Below are 22,334 nucleotides of genomic sequence, written 5' to 3'. Positions count from 1 at the left end.
ATTCGTTTTGAAATATGCACCTTTAAAGCACAATCTAACTGTATGGGCCTGAAGCTGGCCCCCTGAATTTAACCCAATTTTAAAGCCCCGTCTTGTAGAGACCTATGATGCTTCACGTGATGCTATGCTCACAGAGTGCATGTTCAAATTCTAAAACTAACTTGGGGGGCCCACAGCTCAATCATCTAGCCCTGTTTATAGTCAAGAGAAGACTTTTCATCAAACTCAATGGAACCAAATGTGTGTGGCTGATGCCAAAATAGTTTGTGTCAACATGTTGATTTGTGGAAATGAACCAACACGGTGTTGACAGAAGCAGCTTTTCATCAAGACAAAGATACAAACATTAAATATCACATGAAAAACCAAAGTAAAATCACTGTGAGAAACTGGCCAACAATAAATACTTTAGTGGTAGTGGTGTCAGCAGCCAGTTTTCAATCAGTTCTCAGTAGTTGCTAAAACACAAACTTGCCAGCTCCATCTTTTTTCTTTTACAAATAAAAGTAGTCCATGTAGAGCTCACCTATGTCTGTATATGCAAGTTGCACATGATACTGATTGAAAAGCACCTGCCCAGCAGCTACCAGAAGCAACTAAAAGCAGTCACTGAAGACTGTGGGAATTTGATGAGCCCATGAAAAACTATAAGGTAGTACACTTCTGTTGAACCATCGCATGCACATTTAGTGCAGAAAAATAAGCAAAACATATTTGGTCATAAGGATTGAAAAGCTATAAAGACCTGCAAATAATTTAGAATATATATACAAATCAGTTCAGTGTCACAAAATGACACACGTGTCAAACATACTATCATTCAAAGAGAGAAAAGAAAAGAAGTTTCTTGTTTAGTAATGTGACCACAGTGGTGGCCTGTGTTCATTACCGCTCATCTACTCACTCAGAACCAACAAACAAACCAAGCAACTGAAGACATTCTCTAGGCTGCGTCTGCAGGGCAGAATTTAAAAAATAAAAAACAAGATCTAAAACAACTGCTTCACTTGTATGCTTGTCTATAATAACTTAGCTGAGAAAGCTGGAAGGGAACATTTTGTAGGTGCTTCTAACTCATTTGGAATTAACAATAACACACAGGCAGTCGGACTTGAATTCATTTGAACAGAAAACTATGAGGAAGAACAAAAGGAGCAGCAAGAGACAGTGTTAAAGAAAGACAGCCCTGAAGAGAAACACCACTTTGGAAGTTAGAAAATAGAAATTAAGGCCTCAAGGGGAAAAAGACAGAATCTTGCATATAACCATCATCTTCCTGACTCACCACCCTGTTATTCTGTCTCTGTGCAGTCGTTGCATGGAGTCAAACTGTTGTCAGACTGATAGTGAAAGAGAGACACACACAGCCCCTGAGAAAGGTTAGTGTCATCCTGCTGCTAACCTGTAACCCCGGCAACAGGGGACAACAGCATCCTGCTGCCTTCGCATCATACAGGAATGAGTGCAAAGCTCTGTGATGTGAATGCAGCATTGTGCTTTCCCACAGTGGACATCATACAGACGGACAGACAGACAGAAAGACAGCAAGTCAGAAGCCTTAGTGCTGCATAACACACACCTCCACTTTACACACTGCTCTTTCTTTGATAGTTGAATAAAATCTGCCCTGGTCTTGGTCCATCAGTAGGAAATGACATCATGTCCCGGGCCTTACTGGTTTACATGCGTCCCAGCAGGGTTTGCCAGGGATCTAGTCCTTGTACCATGTTAAACTCAGGACCCGTCGAGAGAAAGTGCGACTGGTGTCGAACTCACCCGGCAGCATCAGGGCCAGCCAGGCGGGCCTCAGTACTGCTAAAGGGTGGCTAGTACCCTGAGGAAGGAGATGATGAGGACACAAAATGACTGTCCTACACCGAAAACAAGAGCCTCCAAAGAGATCATCGTCTTTCCTGCTGCCTTGTACACACCTGCTATGGCAGCACCTTTAAAAAAAAAGAAAAGAAAACACATTATTCAACAGATGTCTTGTTTTGTTCAATCTAATCTCTGATAAGCTAACAAGGCTTTTTACGCCACAAATTATTTTCCATAAGACAGGCAAATTGAATAATGGTAAATGGACTTGCATTTACATAGCGCCTCTCTAGTCTTCTGACCACTCAAAGCGCTTTACACTACATGTCAGCATTCACACACACATTCATACACTGATGGCACTCATGGCTACCATGCAAGGAGCCACATGCTCATCAGGATGTAAAGATAAAATAAGATAAGATAAGATGACTTACTGGTGAGGACTCCCCCAAAAATTGGTCCCACGATGCCCATGAGGAGGATGGCGATGGGCATGAATCGGGCCATCTTGTGCTGGCGCAGCGTGGCGAGGGAGAGCAGTGCTGCAGGCAGGTGGAAGACCAGGGAGGAGACCGCTGCCCACAGAAACACTCCGTACCACATCTCTGGACGGACACACACACACAATCATTTGGACACACATAAATTCATGCCAATCAGAAGTACAAATTGTGTACAGTTCCTCAGTGCACTATCAGTGTTCATTCCTCCAGTAGAGTTCCCCACCTAAAATTGCTAAAAAAAACACAATGGACTACGCTTGGAGAAAAAGAAAACTCATATGTTCCTCGTCACATTAACGGACATTTCAAAATGTACACACCAATACAGTAGCCATTAACGCATTCAATCGATATTAATCATGACTACTTTATATTACTGGATTTTCTTACTTTCCAAAAGTTGGTCCATGGTAATACATGGATAGCCATGATGAGATACTTCAGTATATAATTAAACATAAAGATAAGTAGTCCAGACTGACAATGGGTTGGACCTCTGACATTGTATAGAAGACATTTCAAAATAAATTAAAGGAACTGTTTGTAACTTTTTACATGTATAAATCATTGCGGGTCGGTGTCCCATGCGCGCTCGCGTGTGGCTACGCTGTTCAGACTCAGACTCCAACACAAAATACACGGAAGCACCAAAACCGCAAAGTTATATCTAGTGAAGCCCGTCTGTTAAACAGTGTTGGCCGCGGTCGGAGGACGTGGGGGAGACTGTAGCTTTGGTCTCCAGGGCCGGAGTCTCTGCTGTACTCTGCTCCTCTGCCTGCTTGCCTTCACTCACACACCGCGCTCATTCTCGCTATTTCGCTCTCCTCTCTCGTTTATACGTGCACACTCCACACTGCAGAAGAGTTAGTTTAGCTCTGAGAATATCTAGTGAATGTACAGTGGACGTTTGTGCAGAAATAACTTCTGCAGCTCCTCCAGACCAACAGAGGTTTTCCGTGTCTCGTGAAGTGACGGGGCTCCACAGAGAGAAACGTTATCGTCTCCGACCAAAACTCCAGTGTCTCCCCTGTTTCCTCTGACCGCGGTCGGGAGGCTGAAGCAGGAAAAGCCAACACTAGAATCAGCAGTGATTCATGGAGAGACCTTCGTTTGGTCAGCTAACATTACTGCCAAGCAGCTGAAATAAAGAGAGATATTGTGGTTTTAGCTGACGTGTGTCGCCCCACTGTTTTGACCGATGCTTGTTCATGTCTATGTAGAGCGAGCACAAGCGCGAGCAACAGGACGCTGGCTTTCGTTGACTTAACGGCCACAAGTGTCGCTGTTAACAAGCAATTTCTGATTCTTACAAACAGTCCCTTTAACCGATAATGAAAACAGTTAGCTGCAGTCCTACATTATTTGTTCAATGTACTCAGCTGCAATGGTAAAAATGGTGGAAACTATCAGTGAAATGTGATTCACCCTTTAAGTCAGGGCAAGGCACAGGTTGAGATACTGTGTGTATCACAGCACAGCACTGTCTGCATTAACCAGTATCCCACACTATCGGATATATACAGTCTCATGGTGACATGTAAGAACCATTCAATGCAACATAAACACGGTTTAATTGCAGTAACATCTCTGGCAGAACAACAAAAGCACTATTTCCTGCACATTGCAGGCTTTCTAAGCAGCAGTAACGTTACTGATGTGGTGCATTTGTGTCCCCCCGCTGTTAACACCTGGACACTTCTGCTAGTCTCTTCCACTGACACCGCTAACGTTACTACGCATCTGTTAGTTAGCTATACACAAGAATAGCTACAGGCAGACGGTTAGCGAGACACTTCTGAATTAACTTCCATGTTCATACAGTAAACAGCATAAACAAGAGCTAGGAACAATACAACGTTATCTTCTCATAATACTAGTCGAATAGACACGTTGCTTAAAACGTCGTTTGGGATTGTAACACACATTTAACCATCATCTCCTGGAAACATTCAGACTATTAAAACAACGTTGAGAGGAAAGTAGCTAGCTAGCTTCACAGATAGACAGTAACGTTACCTAAACAATGCTATCGCGGACAATAACTAACCGGTGGAGATAACGAGACATTTAATGAACGTTTCACATTTTAGTTCAAAGTAAACCACCAGACGTGACTCGGTGTGAGATTCATTCTCGTATACTATACTATATACAGCCTTACAGCGCTGCTACACCGCCTGTAGCTCGTTAGCTGCCCCGCTAGCCCTCGTTAGCCCACCTGAGAAGTCGTTGAGAGAGGTGTCGTTTCCTCGGTATGTTCCGTTCTTCCTCGGCACTAAATTCAAGCCGAGTATTTGCTGGACGAAGCCGACCTCGCTGTACCTATCCTGCATGTCTCACTCTGATACCAGACACCGCATGAATGAAAGGTGGCCGACCCACTGGAGGAACCATGAGAGGCGCTGAGGGGTTTGACGCAAGAAGCCTCGCTAGCATCGGGCTAGCTAGCTGTCAACAACACAACTTGTTCTGACGTCACGAAGCGCCGGCTTTTTGCCCCAAGCTCGGTCTGTCAGGTAGCAGCGCTTCTGGCCTAACTGCACAATAAATGCTGTGGAGAGTAAATATTAATGCTAATGGTCAGTTATAATTTCCCCTTAACGTGGAAAGTTGGGAGAGCTGGTTTTGTATGTCGCAAGGAAGTAGGTTGCCTTAGAGGCTAAACTCCGGGAACATTTGACCCATATATACAGTGGCATTTGACATGGTGCACAGCATAGACATAGACACAGCATAGATATACAGTATACTGTATATACATGTCTATGGTGCACAGCATAGACATACAGTATACTGTATATACATGTCTATGGTGCACAGCATGGACATAGACACAGCCTAGACACACAGTATACTGTATATACATGTCTATGGTGCACAGCATGGACATAGACACAGCATAGACATACAGTATACTGTATATACATGTCTATGGTGCACAGCATAGACACACAGCATACTGTATATACATGTCTATGGTGCACAGCATAGACACAGACACAGCATAGACATACAGTATACCGTATATACATGTCTATGGTGCACAGCATAGACATAGACACAGCATAGATATACAGTATACCGTATATACATGTCTATGGTGCACAGCATGGACATAGACACAGCATAGACATACAGTATACTGTATATACATGTCTATGGTGCACAGCATAGACATACAGTATACTGTATATACATGTCTATGGTGCACAGCATAGACACAGACACAGCATAGACATACAGTATACGTATATACATGTCTATGGTGCACAGCATAGACATAGACACAGCATAGATATACAGTATATTGTATATACATGTCTATGGTGCACAGCATAGACATAGACACAGCATAGATATACAGTATACTGTATATACATGTCTATGGTGCACAGCAAAGACATATAAACATGTCTATGGTGCACATCATGGACATATACATTATACACATCTATGGTGCACAGCATGGACATATACATGTCTATGGTGCACAGCATGGACATATGCATTATACATGTCTGTGGTGCACGGCATAGACATACAGTATATACATGTCTATGGTGCACAGCATGGACATATACAGTATACATGTCAATGATGCACAGTGGCACAAACGACAGCAAGAAAGGTCATTAATAACACAAATGCAAATCTCCCTTATATGTTTGTTTGTTTCACTCACTCATAACCAGAATTATTTTATAATCTAGAGAAAGGCTTCTGTGGATATTAGGATTTACATTTTAACATAATTTGTGTTTTTCTAATCTGTTTTAGATTATGAGGATTTTGTGGTAAAATAAGAGTAATTGTAAGAAATTGCAGAGTGAATGCTGGTTGTTGAAAAGCTGACGCTACACTGCATTGCTGGCTTAAATGTAAAAGTTAAGAAGTAGGAATAGTTGGTAAAGTGGGAATGGGTTTAATTACAGTAGTATGAATGTCAATGAAAAGTTGAATAATACCAACGATATATGAAAGATGTGGAGTATTTTAAGGTTTGTTGAAAATGCTGATGCTAAACTGAATTGCTGCCTTTAAAAGTTGGATATTAACCATAATGTATGAAAGATGTGAAACATTGTAATGTTTGAATGGAGTTTCTAGCTGAAAGCATGAATAAGTAGACTTGAAAAAATGATAATGTGTGTGTGTCAAACTGCACTTAATAGCTAAACTCCTCTCATACTCCTGCTTCCCAGTCAAAAACTGTACCTCCGATCGCTTAATTTTTTTTATACGGTGAGAGATAGGACACCCTGCTGGACACTGTGTGAAATTTGTGTGTGTAGTGTCAAAATGGGAGGTTAGAAAACTCTCAATTTCTAACTCACTTTTGCCTGAGCAAATAAAATGCCGCACTGTAGCCTCCAAACATGACAAGAGTAACAATGCATGTTAACCTTCGCTACGAAAATAAAATCTAGAAACATTGGCCGAGGTCGAGGTTTGAGGGCGACCTCAAGCAGGCGTCACATGGCAGACAAGGTCAAAGTTCCGATTAGCCCATAGAAATGCCACAGCCTGCTCTTGCAGGTATGAATCTTGGTTGCCGATATTTTTAATTTCTCTTTGATTTTGGATCATATGAATTTGTAAAGTATTTGATTTTTAAGTGGTTATTGTGGTGATATTCGCGGTCACAGTGAAGCTGAACTCAGTTACAGTGGTTCCCCGGCGTCCAAAAATGACACTGACAGCGTTGATGAAGACCGGAAACACTGACCAATCAGAGCAGAATAGGTTTTCCAGGGTCGTGTGACCCGCAAATTGTTAAATCTGGCAAAAAACAAAAATCAAGGCAAAAGTGAGCATGGCTCACATACCCCTGCTCACTGCTTGACCCCTACTAAAGTAGGACCAAAGGTTTTGCCCTTTTGGAAAAATTTCAAAAATGTTGGGCACCCTGGACTTCTAACCCTGAAAAGGCACAACTACACCACACTGTCAACCATCATACCAAATTTGAAGTTCCTAAGTTAGATAGTTTTCGAGTTCTACTCCGGAAACTAAAGTGTCACCCTCCATTGCCATTGTTCAAAAATAACGAGAAAAATAAATTACTGACCTTTTCCAAGTTTTCCGTGACTGCAAGAAGTCTCAGCGGTGCGGACATCAGCGCTCTTGATATGGTCACCATCAAAATCCATAACTCCTCCAAAGTCCACCTTCTGTCGAGCTTACATTTTAAGTTTCCATCAACGTTTACACTGGTTTTCAATGCAGAAAAGACTCAGACAGGAAGAATGTAACATTCTAACTAATAATTACCATCTAATGCAGTGTTTCACATTCAATGTACATTAGATTCCAGTGGAACTTTTAAACCTTGACAGCCCATAAATATTGGTAATTGTATGGAGATTTCCACCGTCTGGAAATGAGCTTTCAAAGTTCTATAATGAGCACTCAAGAAACAATCTCTACAGAAACCTCTGATGGGATTGTGTAAATAATAATGGTCTAATAAAACCTAAGTCATGACAGACAAGCCCAAGAAACCATCTGCAAAGACCACTTAGCTTCAGAAATTAAGATGAAATTTAATTAATTCATAATCCGACAAAAAGTGGGTTGTACCATCATCTGTAAATTGCCTCTTCCCTTTCCAATGCTGGTACAGAAAATTTTAAGTTACATTTTCTTTTGGAACCAAATCCCAACCAGTGAATCAATTGATACCAAGATGGGGAAAAAAAAAATAAAAAGGGTCACATTTGGTGAGCAGAAAGGAAGCGGCTCCATGGAAAGAAGGGAAAAGGAAGCGCTGCACAGGAGTGTGATTTCTAGCAACAAAGACACCATTTAGATGTGTTGGTAAATGGTCTATTTAGGGCTCAAAGTGAATCTACTGTGGACGGATATTCAGCAGTAATGCTGCAACAGATCTGCTGCCGATCATTTTTTTTTTATCAGTAGACTAACAATTGGCCCATCGCAAAAGTTGGTCCTTTATTTATAATGCTAAGAAAAGAAAGTTGCTCAAAAGCCAGACATTTTTCTCAAGAATTGGTGAAGACCAAACCATAGCTAAAAGGCCATATATATATATATACACACACAGAGGCAACTACAATATGTCCGAACACAGCCTTGACAGGTTTTTACGTTTGTTTGAAAATTCAAAGTCAAATTTCCCAGTCAATCCATCGCCTCATGAAGGCGGACTTTTAAGAAGAGGTAGTGATTCAAAGAAAAAAAATGATGCAACAAGGATGCGTTCAGACTGACAGTAGCACTTAACGCTTTGAACTCATAGATGCTTTACTCAAACTGGACTTCCTGGATTAAACATCACAGCAAAACACTAGCGTCTGCTGGTGGTGGGGGTCTGTCCTTCAACATTAGCAGGTAAACAAGTGATTACAGAGTAATCTACCAGGAATGCGCACATTGATTTGATTGGCCGACATGGTGCGTTGTCACTAAGCCCACTAAGAATAAACACCTGCGCTTGGAACTTGATCAGCAGCTGATTTCACAACTGTCCACATTTACAATTGTAACATAGTCCTCTTCTTATCATAAAGTGACTGAATCACACCTAGCCCCACGAGGCTGAGCACAGAATAATCTTTCATTTGTGTTTAGTTTGACTTTAACTCTCCTGCCAAGCTCTCTAAAATGCTGTAGCTGCCTGAAATCACAGTTGTGCCACGCTGTATAGATGCATCTCCAACCTGCAATTTGCTCAATGAGAACTTGGTCTAAAGGGAGACCCACCCCCCCCAAATTAAGAACCACTGGTCTAAAAAGCACTTCAGATAAAAAAAAAGAAGAGAGTTTTGGGCCAAAGAGGACTGTGGTTCTAAAGAAGTTTAGTTGGGACTAAAAACACAAGCTCAGAATGCATGAACAGCTCCCAGTTCAGGCTGTGGTGACGACATACTGTATCACTCCTGTTTAGCCTTCTAGCTGCAAGGTAGGAACCCAGTTAGCATGAATGCAGCCTGCTAGAAGAGGAGAGGGTGTGTTGGTATGGCTCTTTAGTAACAAAACATAACCATCATCTTACTTCCATAATAAATAAAAAAAAAAAAAAATGATACCAAAAAAAGCGTGTCAAATCTTACTCAATGCAGAAGAATACAAGAGAAAAAACATTTACAAATAATAATAACCTGCAGCAAAATAAAACTTTTGAGTGTGTTTTTTGAAATGTGTTTCAATTGGTAGGAGCAGCTTCGCTCAGAGGCAGACCAATGGTGGGTGACAATTTTAAATAGAGCAACTGTTGTATTAAGTACGCAGGATAACAGATCCAGCCAAGTAACAACAGCTTAAAGGTTGGTTGAGACACCAATCAGCTATTCCTGTTTTTATGTGTTAATTCATCTTATGTTTCTGTATACATTTTTCTTTTTATAAAATATTTTATTCATACAATCATTTCTTTAACTATAGCAACATTACTATTTAATTTTGAGTGGCAAGATATCAGTCGCACATCACCTCATAAGAACAATAGTATATAAACAAATGCAGAAAAAAAATTATTCTGTATCCATTTGAGTATGTCTCTCATTTTGCTTTCAGTTCATCGTGTGTCTGTACACCTGTCTGTCCGTCAGTGGTGAGCCAATGGGAGTATTGCTGGTCCTGGTGGGGGGGGCGTGTGATTGGTACAGCTCTGAGTAGTGGCCCTCCGCTGGCTGGTCAGGAGGAGGGGCCCTGCATGGCAGAACAGGCTGGACATTGGCTGGCATTAGGCAACCCTCACGCCGGCCCATTTACAGCTGGCTCTGAGGATACGGCACTCTGGTCCAGTCTGGGAGAAAATGCAAAGTCGGAGATGTGGATCCATTTGAAGACAGAAGGAAACAAAATGCTTGCTGGCATGCTAGACTGACAGCTCACTGCTCAGTGTGCAGTAGCAGAATATTACTCTTAGTTCACTGGAGGGGTTACTTGGTTTAGTGGTGCAACTGTCACACACATAGTGCACAAGAGCAGTCAGACTTACTTGGCCTCCTCTGTGGCTGACATCTCATCTAGAGGACCGTTGGGAAGCTCCGCAGTGGGCCGACACTTCTCACTGCTGACAGGAGACACAGGAGAGGAGGGAAAAACAGTTCACCAAAGAGCTCGCCAACAATCACATTAACAGGACTTTTGCTGGATCATGTCCTTGTGATGGTACAATGTAAGATGCAGTCCAACATGTCCACAATTTTTCAACATTATTAAACTGTGTGTAGGATTTAGTGGCTTCTAGTGGTGTGGTTGCAGATTGCAACCAGCTGAGTACCCCTCCACTCACTCCTCCCTCACCAAGACTGCGGTAATGTGAACCGTGGTAACGGCGTTGGCCTCGCTTAGAGGCCATCCATACCATAATAACACTACTTTGGAGCAACGGGAAATCAGACGGCGGCTGGCGTTACCACAGTTTGTCACTCTGCGACTCCTGTTACCGCAGTTTCACAAGCGTGTCGGAGAACTGCGGTGGCCTTCAGATGACGGAAAAATGCTAACGTCTCTCTCTGGAGCAAGTGTTTGGTTTGTCTGTTCTGGGCTACTGTAGAAGAGGACCCGCTCCCTATGTAGATATGAAGTTATAAATATTATATTCCATTTCTGCTAATAGATCCCCTGAAATGCTACACACTGTTCCTTTAAATATATAAAAAACAAAATGTTTATTACAGTTTTTCTCGTTCGCTTTGGCTCAATTCTCAAATGAGAATTATTTTCTTCATAACAATAAGCTCAACTCTGAACAATTAGTTTGTTGTTCACAACAGATTAGAATTTCTCATTCATTCCAGCAAATTGCACGTGTTTTGGCACATGTGCAAGAGTCAGCACAATAACCACTAGCACACGTCTTGCTGATCTAAACTGATGAGTTGATTCTCAGTGAAACGGTCGTCCTCTTCACAACTTCTAAACATTCCTTCATCGTTGGAGCCATCACGTGCAAAATGATACATTTACTTATCAAAATCTGGCAGACATGCGTACATGTTTATTCAATAAATGTCTATGACATGGTGTTACGTAATGCGAGGAGGTACGTTTTTTTTTTTTTTTTTACTGAACTACAGCAGTTTCTTTCATTGTTGCAGGGTTTGATTTTCTTGCATGGATGTCATTTTGTGGCACATTTTCTATTCACTGTATAGCCTATGATTTTCCGTGAAAGCTCAAAGGTGAATTTTCTATTTATAATACATGTAGCACATTGATACACAATATATATTTACTGTATAAACATACATGTACATATCCTGTTTCTGTGTACTATTGTACAGTATTGACTTTTCCCAGTAAACTTTCACCTGCTGTTGAAATGGGAATCTAAAAAGCTCATTGCGAGCCACAACAGCATTCAGCTAGATAAAACTAACATTCTGGTATAGTACAGTAAGCAGTCAGTGTCAACAAAACACAGATTTATATATAAGATACATTTCCAGGGTTGACTGCCGTGGTGAAAAAACACCTAAACATTTTAATCAGTGCGGCTCACACGATGACAAAACAACTTTTCATTTTGGTGGCGTTGGCCAGTTTACTGACACAATAACTGGGTTTGAAGCAGGAATTAAGTATTTTGGGGGAGTAACTACTTTTTGCAGACATGCAATAGAGTTGTGATGTTCCATCAAACAGTTGTGACAGATGCTCTTACAGTTTAGAGAAAGCTACGACTGTTTGAAAAATGAGCCAAAGCGATTGAGAAAAAACTGTAAGAAAGACGACAAGTTGCGGGAATTACACTGTTTGATAAGATATTCTTAGTTTAGCACATGCCTGTGCCTGAGTGTCACATTACCTTAAAAGGATCTATAAAACAGAAACCTAATGTTTGTTTTGGTGGTACCATGATCTCCAGATCGTATATACCTAGACGAATTTTAGTTGGTTTAGTAAATAGTGCAGATTCAGATTGTGGCGACCCCTGCTGTCGCCTATACAGTATAGTAGGGTTCCTGTTAACCTGCCATCAGGGCCTTCTGGGAACACCTGGGCCCAGCCTATAAATCCTAGGCTCATGACTCATTCTCTCTCTCTCTTTCCCCGCAGACACTATTGCCGGGCATGTGGCAGCCTTAGGTTCTCTTTGGTTAATCTTTTGCTTGTTTTATACATTTTACAACATGCACCCACCATTTACACCCTCCATGCTCACCTTACCCTACTGATAGTACTGATATTCACACTCTATACCTTTTGATCCTTTTGTTCTGCATAATTTACTCTACTTTTGTTAAACAAAATGAATTGATTTAATCTTTACCATGGTGTGTCTCCCTATTTGTCATGGCCTTGAGAGCCAGGTTGTGACAAATTGGGACGAGCCCCCAGTTTGTCACAATATAACCAACCGCTGCCACTGTGGTTGAAGTCTGTCACTCACAAATTTGATCTGCCATTTTTTTTTTTTTTAATCTATGCGCTAAATGAAGGAATAACATTTTAGATCTGATGTCATTCAATGTTAAATATATTTAACACAAAAACATTATATGCATGGTAAATTTCAGTGATTGAATTACACTGTTGCTTCTGGGGGAGCCCTATTTTTCAGGGGTGGAAGGGTCAAAATTCAAATAGGAAAGAAATTACTGTATTTTTATTTAAATATTCCTTTGATTAAAAAAAAATCTTTGGCATAGTTGTAGTAGTAATAGTTTTAATTATATATTATGAGCTGCTTAGCGCTAATGTTAGGAAGTTAAACAGGTCAGAATTCCCTCTCTATTATTCATTTTATATTGCTGTGAAAACATCTCCTTCAAGCAATTATTTATTCAAGTCTCTCACCAAAATCAAAATTTCACAAGATTACATTTGAACACATCATAACGTTATAATTTACCTTTGCACAATACTCATGAATGATTCTGAATAGAGCTTGAACACATAATAATGTCACTCAATGGAACCTCCGTTAGCTCCGTTATTTAGCCAAGCGGGACTGTGCTGCTCGCCGGCTGCTAACAGCTAACGTTAACTAGCTCTCCTCCTGAGAGTGTAGCTTTAATTGGGAAAAAATAGGGTGCGTCACCTCAGGTTTATTAGCACTTTTGAGTGTTTTTTTCTCTACCCCCATGGCCCTGGTCCCAAACAAACTGAGAAATTGAAACAGCGTGCGTGTGGCGTTACGTCACTGTGCATGCGTGCCTGTCGGAAAGCATCAATAAGAGCAATCAAAAGTCACAGAGGCATGTGATTCCAAGAAATCGGACAACTAAGAACCGGTTCTCAATTCCCATCCACAGCATATTCCCCGTCCGCCAGAGAGGTGGATGGCCTGTAGATTTTAACCGCCATTGCCAACAATTTATCCTTATTTGGCAGGTGCTTATTTCAGACCCTGACTTACAGTTATGAGGAACTTACAGTGACTGTATCCGACTGCTACGGACACTGAAAAATCCTGCACGTTTCAGGGATTTAAGATGTCATGTAACTGAACATTTATATATGAGTAGTGCTGAATACTGCAGAGTCTGTGCACAAATGTTTTTTTTCAGTGTGTGTGTGTGTGTGTGCGTGTGTTTGTGTGTGTGGGTGTGTTGTGTCTGACCCTGTTTTGGGACAGCAGGCTGCGGCTGAGCTGTTGACGCCTGTTCTCTCCAAATCCACACACTCCACTACTGAGCATTTCTCTGAAGAAGCATTCTTCTCTTCATCACTGGAACACACACAGGTGCACAGAAAAAACACACAAATGTACATCAATACCATATGAGGTGATTCATTACCAACACGTTTCCCCCACAGAAACACACAGAACACAGTGAGATGTGAACAGTGATGCATGCTGAACCGACTGACAGAGCACACAGTAAAACAAAGGATGAAGGTGTTGAAATGGGAAACCGTGAACAGTATGTAGGAAAAGCATCAAAATGTACAGCAAATGGAGAAAGTCAACTGTTTTGATTGTTTTGCTACGATACTCTTGTTTATTTTGTAGTTACAGAGCCAAATAGTACGAACTGATTTGGACACTGATTAGACCAAAAATGCCAGCCGTCAGTCTTGCTTTGTGTCAGAGAACCACCAATTATCTTGATGAGGCCTCAATCAAAGCAAAACACCCACAAACATCCAAATATAATCTAATAGTTGAGGTGCTACATAATTATTCAGCACTTAATAATTTCAGAGTTGTAATACTATTAGAAGACTATGTGCCAAATTAAAAATCTCTGGTTATTTTTACATTTGTGGAAACACAATACCATTCATACCAGTATCTTCATGCTTGGTTAAAAGTAGTCTTGCTGAGTACTAAAACATGTACTTCTGTAATTCTACTTAATGTACAAAAAGGGACACAGCAACCCTTAATGAAACTTGAAACTTTCAATGCTCAAAAGAAAGGGTTGGTCTTCCTGCATAATGTGGCTGTTAGTCCTTTCACCATAAGACTTTCGATGTTTATGGTTTAGCTTTTCACAGATATATCAGTATTGGCAGCCCATAAGTACTGTAACAAGAAATTGCAGTACCTAAAAGCGACTATATATATATAATATATATATATATATATAATATATATAATATATATATATATATATATTATATATAATATATATATATATATTATATATAATATATATATATATATATATTATATATATAATATATATATAATATATATATATATATATATATATATATAATATATATATATATATATATATATATATAATATAATATATATATATATATATATATATATATATATATATATATATATATATATATATATATATATATATATATATATATATATATATCCATCACAGCTTGTGCACCAGAAAGAATTGATTGAAAGTTTATTTTCTACAAAAACACATTTTTGCAACCAAAATGAAATGAACCTTAAATAGAAGTTATTGACATTATGATACATTTTTGATTAGAAAAAAAGAGTTGCAATTGTTTTGTTTTTTTTTACAATTAATGGTATAGCATTTTCCTATGTACATAGAATATTACATTTTTGTACACAAGAAGTCATGCTGTATGTATTAGCTGTTCTACTGTTGCTGTGAAGAACTGTAATGAGTGGATTGTTGTCACAGGCCCTGTTCAGACCTGGTATTAACATGCGTCTTGGGTGATCCGATCACATGTGGGCAGCTCTTAAGTACAAGTGTCAATGCAGCCGAGACGCATTGAGATCCGACCGCATTTCTGAGATTCTTTTGGATATTAATATAATACTGTCGGTGATGTGTCTGTGTTTTTTGTTTTCCGATGCTCTGCACAGATCTGACACCTGCACGCCCGCCTGCCTGCCCGCCCGCATCCCCGGCTTTGAAGGTCAGTGCACCGCACGGCGGTGTCAGATGTACGGAGAGCCCTGGGGACCGCCGGTAGACAATAACCTTATATTTTAAGGTTAACAAAATGTACCCATATTCATGAATCTGTAGGATATTACTAAAGACATTACTCTAATCTTACATTGCAGCGTCTGCTGTATTAGCCATGCGTTTACTGTGTGTTTATTTGCATATAAAGCGGGGAAGTGAGATCCGATCCAAAGTGGTCACTCAAGATGCATGTGGAGACGCATTCTATTGCCAGGTGGGAACAGATGTACTCAGAGCTGTCCACTTGCGATCGTATCAACCGAGACACATGTTAATGCCAGGTGTGAACAGGCCCTTAAATAACAGAGGAAAGAAGGAAAATGGTTGTCATTATTCATATTGACTAATATGCAAACCTGAGGTTGAAACTAACTGTGCCATTATCATTCAAATTAATTTTGTGGTCACAAGTGTATTCAGTCAGATCCTGCTGACCAGATCTATTAGGTCTTTCACTCCTGTCAGGCAGTGTTGACTAATGTGTAACTGCATTATTTAAATCAGCTGTGTTTGCGCTGTCTAGGCAACCACACATTAGAATTTATTAAGCAAGTTACACATTCAAATTGGCAATTTGAATCTTAATAAAACTCAATCTTAAGATGGAGACGATGGCTGAGGGCCAAAGTCAATACGGAGGCAGACCATGAAAATGAAATAAACATATGAATAGAAATACTTATGAAGCGGTTTGTAACCAATAAAATCCAATTGTGGAGAAGTTGAGGCCACTTCAGAAAACTAGGCTGCACTTTCACCTGTGTCATTTCAAATAATAATTTGGTGCTAAAATCGGGTTGGCCTGTAGAGATAAAAGCCGTAAACTAAAATACTGCACTTGGACAACACCTTTGGTAGAAACACATGCAGAATGGAAATAATGAATTAAACAAACAAGGAGCTGAAACCAAAGAAGAAGATCAAAATTGGGAAAGAAAAGTTGGTGGTTGACGTGACAACAAGACTACATCACGGCTGCAGGCTGATCTCTGATTGGCTGTACATACCGATAAGATTTCAAAACTCTGAAGAAGACCACACCCACAACGCACAGCAAGAGAAAGAGGAGGGGAAGCTCAGGTTGTAAGTGTCGCTCAATTCATCAGACAGTTGTTATTTACTCAGACAGACAGACAATATAATGCAGCATCAACAAGGGGACAGAAGGACAGAGGACAACCAACTTTAAAACCTGTAGATTTATAGGCAAGTATTTCACTATGGAAGCACTGTTGAAACTCGAGTATGAAGCAGGACTGAAAAGTGGCTGTAAAAAAGTTAGTAGTTCAGTCATTTGTGAAGAATGGGGGATACAGTCAAGTTGTGTGCAAAATGTTAGAAAGTGTGCGGTAGAGAGAGAGAGAGAGAGAGAGAGAGAGAGAGTGAGTGAGTGAGTGAGTGAGTGAGAAAGAGAGAGAGACAGTGAGTATAAGTTAGCAGTAACGTTGTAGCTGTGAGCGTAGCAGTGCAGTGTATGTACAGTTTGTTTGTCAGTGAATAAATGCTACAACTCCTCAAGACACAAGCCAAGTTCCTGTGTCTTACTTGCCACCTGCTGATTAAAGTGAAGAGGGTTAGCACCAACGTTAGCGACAACTTTGGCTCATCTCACTTAGGTTGGGCTGACCTCTATGGTGGATCAGCTATTCTCATTTTAGTGACAAATATAGCCAAGGTGAAACTAATTCAAACATTCCTCCTAATGCACAAGTTGTATTTTGAATTTTAAATTTCATAGCATGAGATGCTTCTCAGCTTTATAGTCTGTTGTGACCTGTTGCCTTTTGGGAAAGTGTGTATTCGGTGTTTGAACAGGGTAATACAGAAGTGTTAAACTGTAAACTGTTTTCATTATAAAAATAAGGAAAATTTAAAAGTTTCCACTGGCCAAAATGTTACCTCAGCAAGAGGATTTTGTCGGTCTTTGACACTTGCACTACTGTCTGTTCAAAATATATGAAAACAAACGTATCCTTATGCATTTCTTTTTTTTCCTGCTGTACAGAACTCGCACCGTACCGTGACTCTTAAACCTGGGTGTGAACCAGAACTTGTGTGTATCGTTACACCCCTATCATTTTGCCATATACATAGCTTTAAACTTTTGAATTCTGCAGAGGGGGTTTCATACTCATAATATGGTGGAATATCATTTTAAAGCCTAAATATACATTTAGTGTAGAGCACTTCATCACTACATAGGCTAAGGATCTTTATTTTTTTCTATTGTGTGAGCCATAACCACCACATATTATTGGACAGTGAAAGAATGAGCACAAAATGTTAAACAACTGAACTAGTCTAAGGGCTTTATTTTCAACCAGCTCAAGCAGAGCTCCGACAGATTGGCATTATCCTGACCTAGAAACCGGCTCAGTCTATGTGGCATTTTGGTGCTTTGCACACACAGTGCACAGATGAGAGGAGGGGAACAAACTGGCGGAAGGTTCATTCAAAAGGAGGAAGAACAACGCAAGCTGTTGGTATTTTGGTGGACATTTGGGCCTTTCGATGTTGTGCTGAGAATAAATGTCTCAGAGCCATGTACGGCGTTAAGTCACTTCACTGCCACCTTGGTGATTTTGTCCACAAGAGCAAACTAAATACTTTCAGCAAATGCACAGCAATAGTGGAAAGAAGATTCAAATGCAAGTAAACTATTTTGATAAAACACACTCCGACCAATACGTGCGTTTGAATGGCCTGGGGGCCGTCTCGGATCTTGGTGTTAAATTTAGCACCGTCTCTACAGGAACTGTGACCGAGTGATAGTGTGAGGGCACTCATGAAAACAGATGTGACAACACTAATGAGACACATTCTGAGTAGCCTTTCTGGTAAAGACACCTAAGGTAAGAGAGCATTCCAGTGTTCCCCTCTTGGTGTTTTATGAACGCCAGGAACGAAAACTTTAGTATTGAAACCGCTACTAATGACATTCAGTCATTAGTAGCGTTATTATTAGTGTTGTTTGTGTGGATGTGTTTGGCGAACCTCTTAAAGACGGCGGTCTCGGTCTTGGCATCAACAGTGAGGCTGACCGTTTCTTTCATGGAGCCGTTGATGACCGTCTCGGTGATGCTGCGATGCTCACAAGAAGCTGTTTCCTCCTCTGCTTTAGATCTCCCACAATCCTTAGCTGAGGTGGAAGAAGGAGAAGCCACGCTGGTACCCAACCAACCATCACAATCTGGGGGGATGTTAAGAAAGGTGACAATGGGTGTCGGATCTTAACACTTGAATCTCCTAATGTGATTTGGGGTTATTTAGATTTTGCATGCAAAATTAGCACACTAGCCAGTGTCAAATTTCATATCAAAGTGTGTCCAGGTTGAGCTCGTCACAGTGGGACAACAGGAGAGAGTTCAGGCCACAGAGGTCTCACTCTGTCAACATGCATGTGAACACATCTCACCTTCAGGCTGCATGGGTGCATTGACCCCCAGAGGGTCCATTGTCTCTATGCTGGTTTCCATAGCAACAGGAGAGTTGCACCTCAGAGGGTCTTTGGGGCTAAAAGAGAGCAAGTTGTATTTATGAAGCAACTCCTTCAGATTCATTGACGATGAGAGTAGCTGCAGCACTGCAGGCACACGAATAGAAACTGAACCAGAGTCTGTTAGGATATCCTACCTGACAGGGGTGAAGTTGGAGAAATCAGCCCAGCCTATTTCAGTGCTGGAGGGGGCAGGAGGAGTGGAGCTCCATCCTGCATCGGGGAGGTCTTCTGTGGAAGAGGAGGAGGAGGACACAGCAGGGGGGGCAGCGGGGTTGTTGGGGCTGGAGGCTGGAGCTGTAGACGTACCTGTGTCCATGGGGATGTCATCAAAGTTGGCCGTCCAAACAGGCCCTAAAAAATAATAATGATAATAAAATTCATCAAATCAGTCCACTCCTGAATGCACAAAACCTAAACTGAAAATAAACCTAATCATGGCCTAATAAAGGATAAGGCACTGGCCTCCTGAGCCAGGGATTGTGGGTTCGAGTCCCATCTGGGGTGCCACTTTTTATGTAGCGGTTGCTGGCTGTTAAGCTGGGATGCCAGTCAGAGACAAAAGATAAATTGTACATATGCAGCCAACAAACCCCCTACAAAGGACTGATACAGTCTACCAGTCCCCTGAATTATGTACACACAAGCCAGTAGTATCACAATGCAAGCAATAAACACACCACACAGTGAAATGCAGTGTTCCCCACAGTGTATCATACATCCATGACAGTGCAAGAACCAACATACAGTGAAAAAATATAGCACGCACCCCTGTTAACCCCAACAGTTAGCTCAGTCGTTACTCTGTAAATACAGGAGTTCTCCATGCTCTTTTGTAGCGCCTCATTCGTCCATCCCGGGGTGTGTGTATGTGTGTGAGACATAGGGGGTGCGTCCTTAAAGGTGCGGATCACCACAAATACTTACATGAGCCCTAATCCCACATTGAATTAATCGTGAATAATCTTAACTGGGTCAAATCAAGTAAATTTTATTTGTATAGCCCAAAATCAAAAATCACAAATTTGCCATGGGGAGCTTTACTATCTATACAGGATACGACACACTCTGTCCTTGACAGTGCAACCTTCACATCGTATAAGGAAAAACGTAACCAAAAAAAAACACTTTTAACAGGGAGAAAAAATGGAAGAAACCTCAGGAAGAGCAACGGAGCTAAATCTTATTTTAATTTCAATCTTAAATCACGTCCTGGCAAAAGTTGTCTTACTTGGGTTCATTTGTTATTGTTATTGTCCTTAGGGTTGATATGTAGTAGCCTTGAGTACACCAACCTGTGTCGACTTCCATTCGGTCATCGGTGCTGGGATTGGAAGCTTCAAATGGATCTCTCTTCACATCCTCCTCCTCCGAGTCTGTGCTTTCCTCGCTGTCTGTGCTGCCTGAACTCCTGAAATGGAATACACAGATCAAGAGTTATTTCTAATCCACATCTAAGTTCATCCTCTTTTTATACTGGGGAGTGTAATAAATGTGGAGCTACTGAGAGATGTCCAAACTCCTACACGACTCTACAGCTTGACAGTTAAAGGGGATTATGCTTTTGTGCTTTTCCCCTTTCCTTTAGTGTCATACAGTTTTTTGTGCATGTAAAAGGTCTGCAAAGTTACAAAGCCCAAAGTCCACGCCAAAGGGAGTTACTCTCCCCCACAGAAACACTGTTCCTGAACTGCCTGAAACACCTTGATTGAAGTCCTGCCTTCTCTTCTGTAACATGGTGATGTCACCAAGTAACACATTTCCATAAACTAGTAGCATGGCACGCCATCAAACAAAGCAAGTTAGAGCGGAGCTGGAGCAGAGTCCAAAGAGTTTGGTTTGGTTGACCAATCACAACATCGGACCAGCCGACCAATCAGACGTCGACAGGCTGGCAGTCGAGAATCTTTCGACGTCAGATAGTGCCGATTTATTTATCAATCAGCAAAAAGTTAGCAAATGACTGTATTAATTACTTAGTGAAAGCCACTACAAGGAACTCTCATTTTGTGTTGACTTTTGACTGCATTGTGTCGTAAAGATCTGCGGCTACCAGACTCCTTTTAGAAATCCTCTCATTTTACTGTGCATGTACTTTTTTAAGTAGAAGGACGATGACTTGAAGGTTTAAAAGTCACCATAGAAGTTTATTCAGTATGACATTACAAAAGAATTTTCTCTTTGTGTGTGTGTGTGTGTGTGTGTGTGTGTGTGTGTGTGTGTGTGTGTGTGTGTGTGTGTGTGTTTGCATTTGTATTACTATGTTTATGAGGACCATTTCAGTTTGTAGTGAGCACATTTCTGAATTGTGAGGCTGGTCCACACTACTTGGTTTTGAGGCCAAGGTTAAAATACAGTTGAGATAAGTATAGGTGTTGGGGCCAGGGACTGCATTTTGTCAACGAAGGTCCTCACAAGTATATAGAAAGACAAACGTCTGCGTCTGCGTGTGTGTGTGTGTGTGTGTGTGTGTGTGTGTTTAACTGACCTGGGGCGTCTCTGTGCCTCTGGTGCGAAAGTGACGTCTTTTTCGTCCCATATATCTTCCTCATCTGAACCAGCATCTTCAAACTGTTGGATTTTCTCCTTACAGCGTGCCTCAAACAAAGCTATATTTGCCTGGAGAAACACACGGGCCACATACTTAGAAAAAACATTTTTATATCTACAGTACATTCACATACAAACTAGGGTTGGATCCTTCAGAACAAAAGCCACTCAGCAGAGAAGCAAGACATTAACATGTATGCCTCCAGTATCCTAGCACAACAGCTTCACAGCAGGCCTCAAACAGAGTCATCTCAATGGAAATAAACTTACAGCATATCCAAGTATGCTTACACTTTACATTAGTGCCTCTCTTCTGTTACATTTTAAAACCAGTGGTACAGTATTTGATCAAATCAGGTTGTGGTTGGATATTCGGGCTTTGCTCCAAGCTTCTGGTTCAAATGCAGGCTATAGCAAAGTTTTATTTCATCAAGATGAATCCTCATATTCTATACATCTGCCACACATTTGTTGTCTGGGAAGAGTTGTAATTTCACATCATCTCACTTTGTGGCATCTGCTTCTAAATGAATGTTAACAGTAATTTCGGGAAATACAAGACATGCCATATTGATAAAATAACACATTTTCATTTGTTCCATGATTAATTTACTTTCTCCTTCC

At 40.8% G+C, this 22,334-nt stretch overlaps 2 protein-coding genes across 10 annotated transcripts in view; both read right to left on the bottom strand.

Annotated features, from left to right (window-relative positions):
- Positions 1-306: 306 nt before the first annotated feature.
- Positions 307-4,810, bottom strand: tmem170a (transmembrane protein 170A). Of its 2 annotated transcripts, XM_037768504.1 has the most exons (4): positions 4,543-4,810; positions 2,256-2,426; positions 1,932-1,946; positions 307-1,834 (listed from the first exon to the last, which is right to left on the bottom strand). In XM_037768504.1, exons 1-4 carry the CDS (start codon positions 4,655-4,657, stop codon positions 1,827-1,829), a joined length of 309 nt encoding a protein of 102 aa, XP_037624432.1. In that variant the 5' UTR covers positions 4,658-4,810; the 3' UTR covers positions 307-1,826. The 2 variants fall into 2 exon arrangements, with proteins under 2 accessions (XP_037624432.1, XP_037624431.1); XM_037768503.1 differs by having other exon boundaries at positions 307-1,946; positions 4,543-4,798.
- A 3,037-nt stretch (positions 4,811-7,847) lies between these two features.
- Positions 7,848-22,334, bottom strand: part of ppp6r3 (protein phosphatase 6, regulatory subunit 3) — a 37,327-nt gene continuing 22,840 nt past the window's right edge. For 3 of the 8 annotated variants that reach the window (XM_037766513.1, XM_037766515.1, XM_037766510.1), the window contains exons 18-26: positions 21,649-21,779; positions 20,456-20,571; positions 19,298-19,514; positions 19,080-19,177; positions 18,659-18,854; positions 16,672-16,689; positions 13,861-13,968; positions 10,288-10,362; positions 7,848-10,092 (exon numbers count right to left, since the gene is read on the bottom strand). In XM_037766513.1, coding sequence (XP_037622441.1) covers positions 10,041-10,092; positions 10,288-10,362; positions 13,861-13,968; positions 16,672-16,689; positions 18,659-18,854; positions 19,080-19,177; positions 19,298-19,514; positions 20,456-20,571; positions 21,649-21,779 — 1,011 coding nt within the window. In that variant the 3' untranslated portion in view covers positions 7,848-10,040. The remainder of the gene's footprint in view (positions 10,093-10,287; positions 10,363-13,860; positions 13,969-16,671; positions 16,690-18,658; positions 18,855-19,079; positions 19,178-19,297; positions 19,515-20,455; positions 20,572-21,648; positions 21,780-22,334) is intronic. The other 5 variants (XM_037766517.1, XM_037766516.1, XM_037766512.1 and 2 more) reach the window with 3 other exon arrangements.

The sequence above is a fragment of the Sebastes umbrosus genome, chromosome 4 (genome assembly GCF_015220745.1).
Source record: "Sebastes umbrosus isolate fSebUmb1 chromosome 4, fSebUmb1.pri, whole genome shotgun sequence".
NCBI classification, from domain to species: Eukaryota; Metazoa; Chordata; class Actinopteri; order Perciformes; family Sebastidae; genus Sebastes; species Sebastes umbrosus.
This window is presented reverse-complemented; position numbering and strand designations above follow the sequence as displayed.

Excerpts from the sequence above, each read along its gene's own strand:
- tmem170a (XM_037768503.1), bottom strand. The coding sequence starts at position 4,657 with ATGCAGGATAGGTACAGCGAGGTCGGCTTCGTCCAGCAAATACTCGGC. Across the intron at positions 2,427-4,542 it reads CTCTCTCAACGACTTCTCAG|AGATGTGGTACGGAGTGTTT; the intron begins GTGGGCTAACGA and ends GTGTCCGTCCAG. Across the intron at positions 1,947-2,255 it reads TTTTGGGGGAGTCCTCACCA|GTGCTGCCATAGCAGGTGTG; the intron begins GTAAGTCATCTT and ends TTTTTTTTAAAG.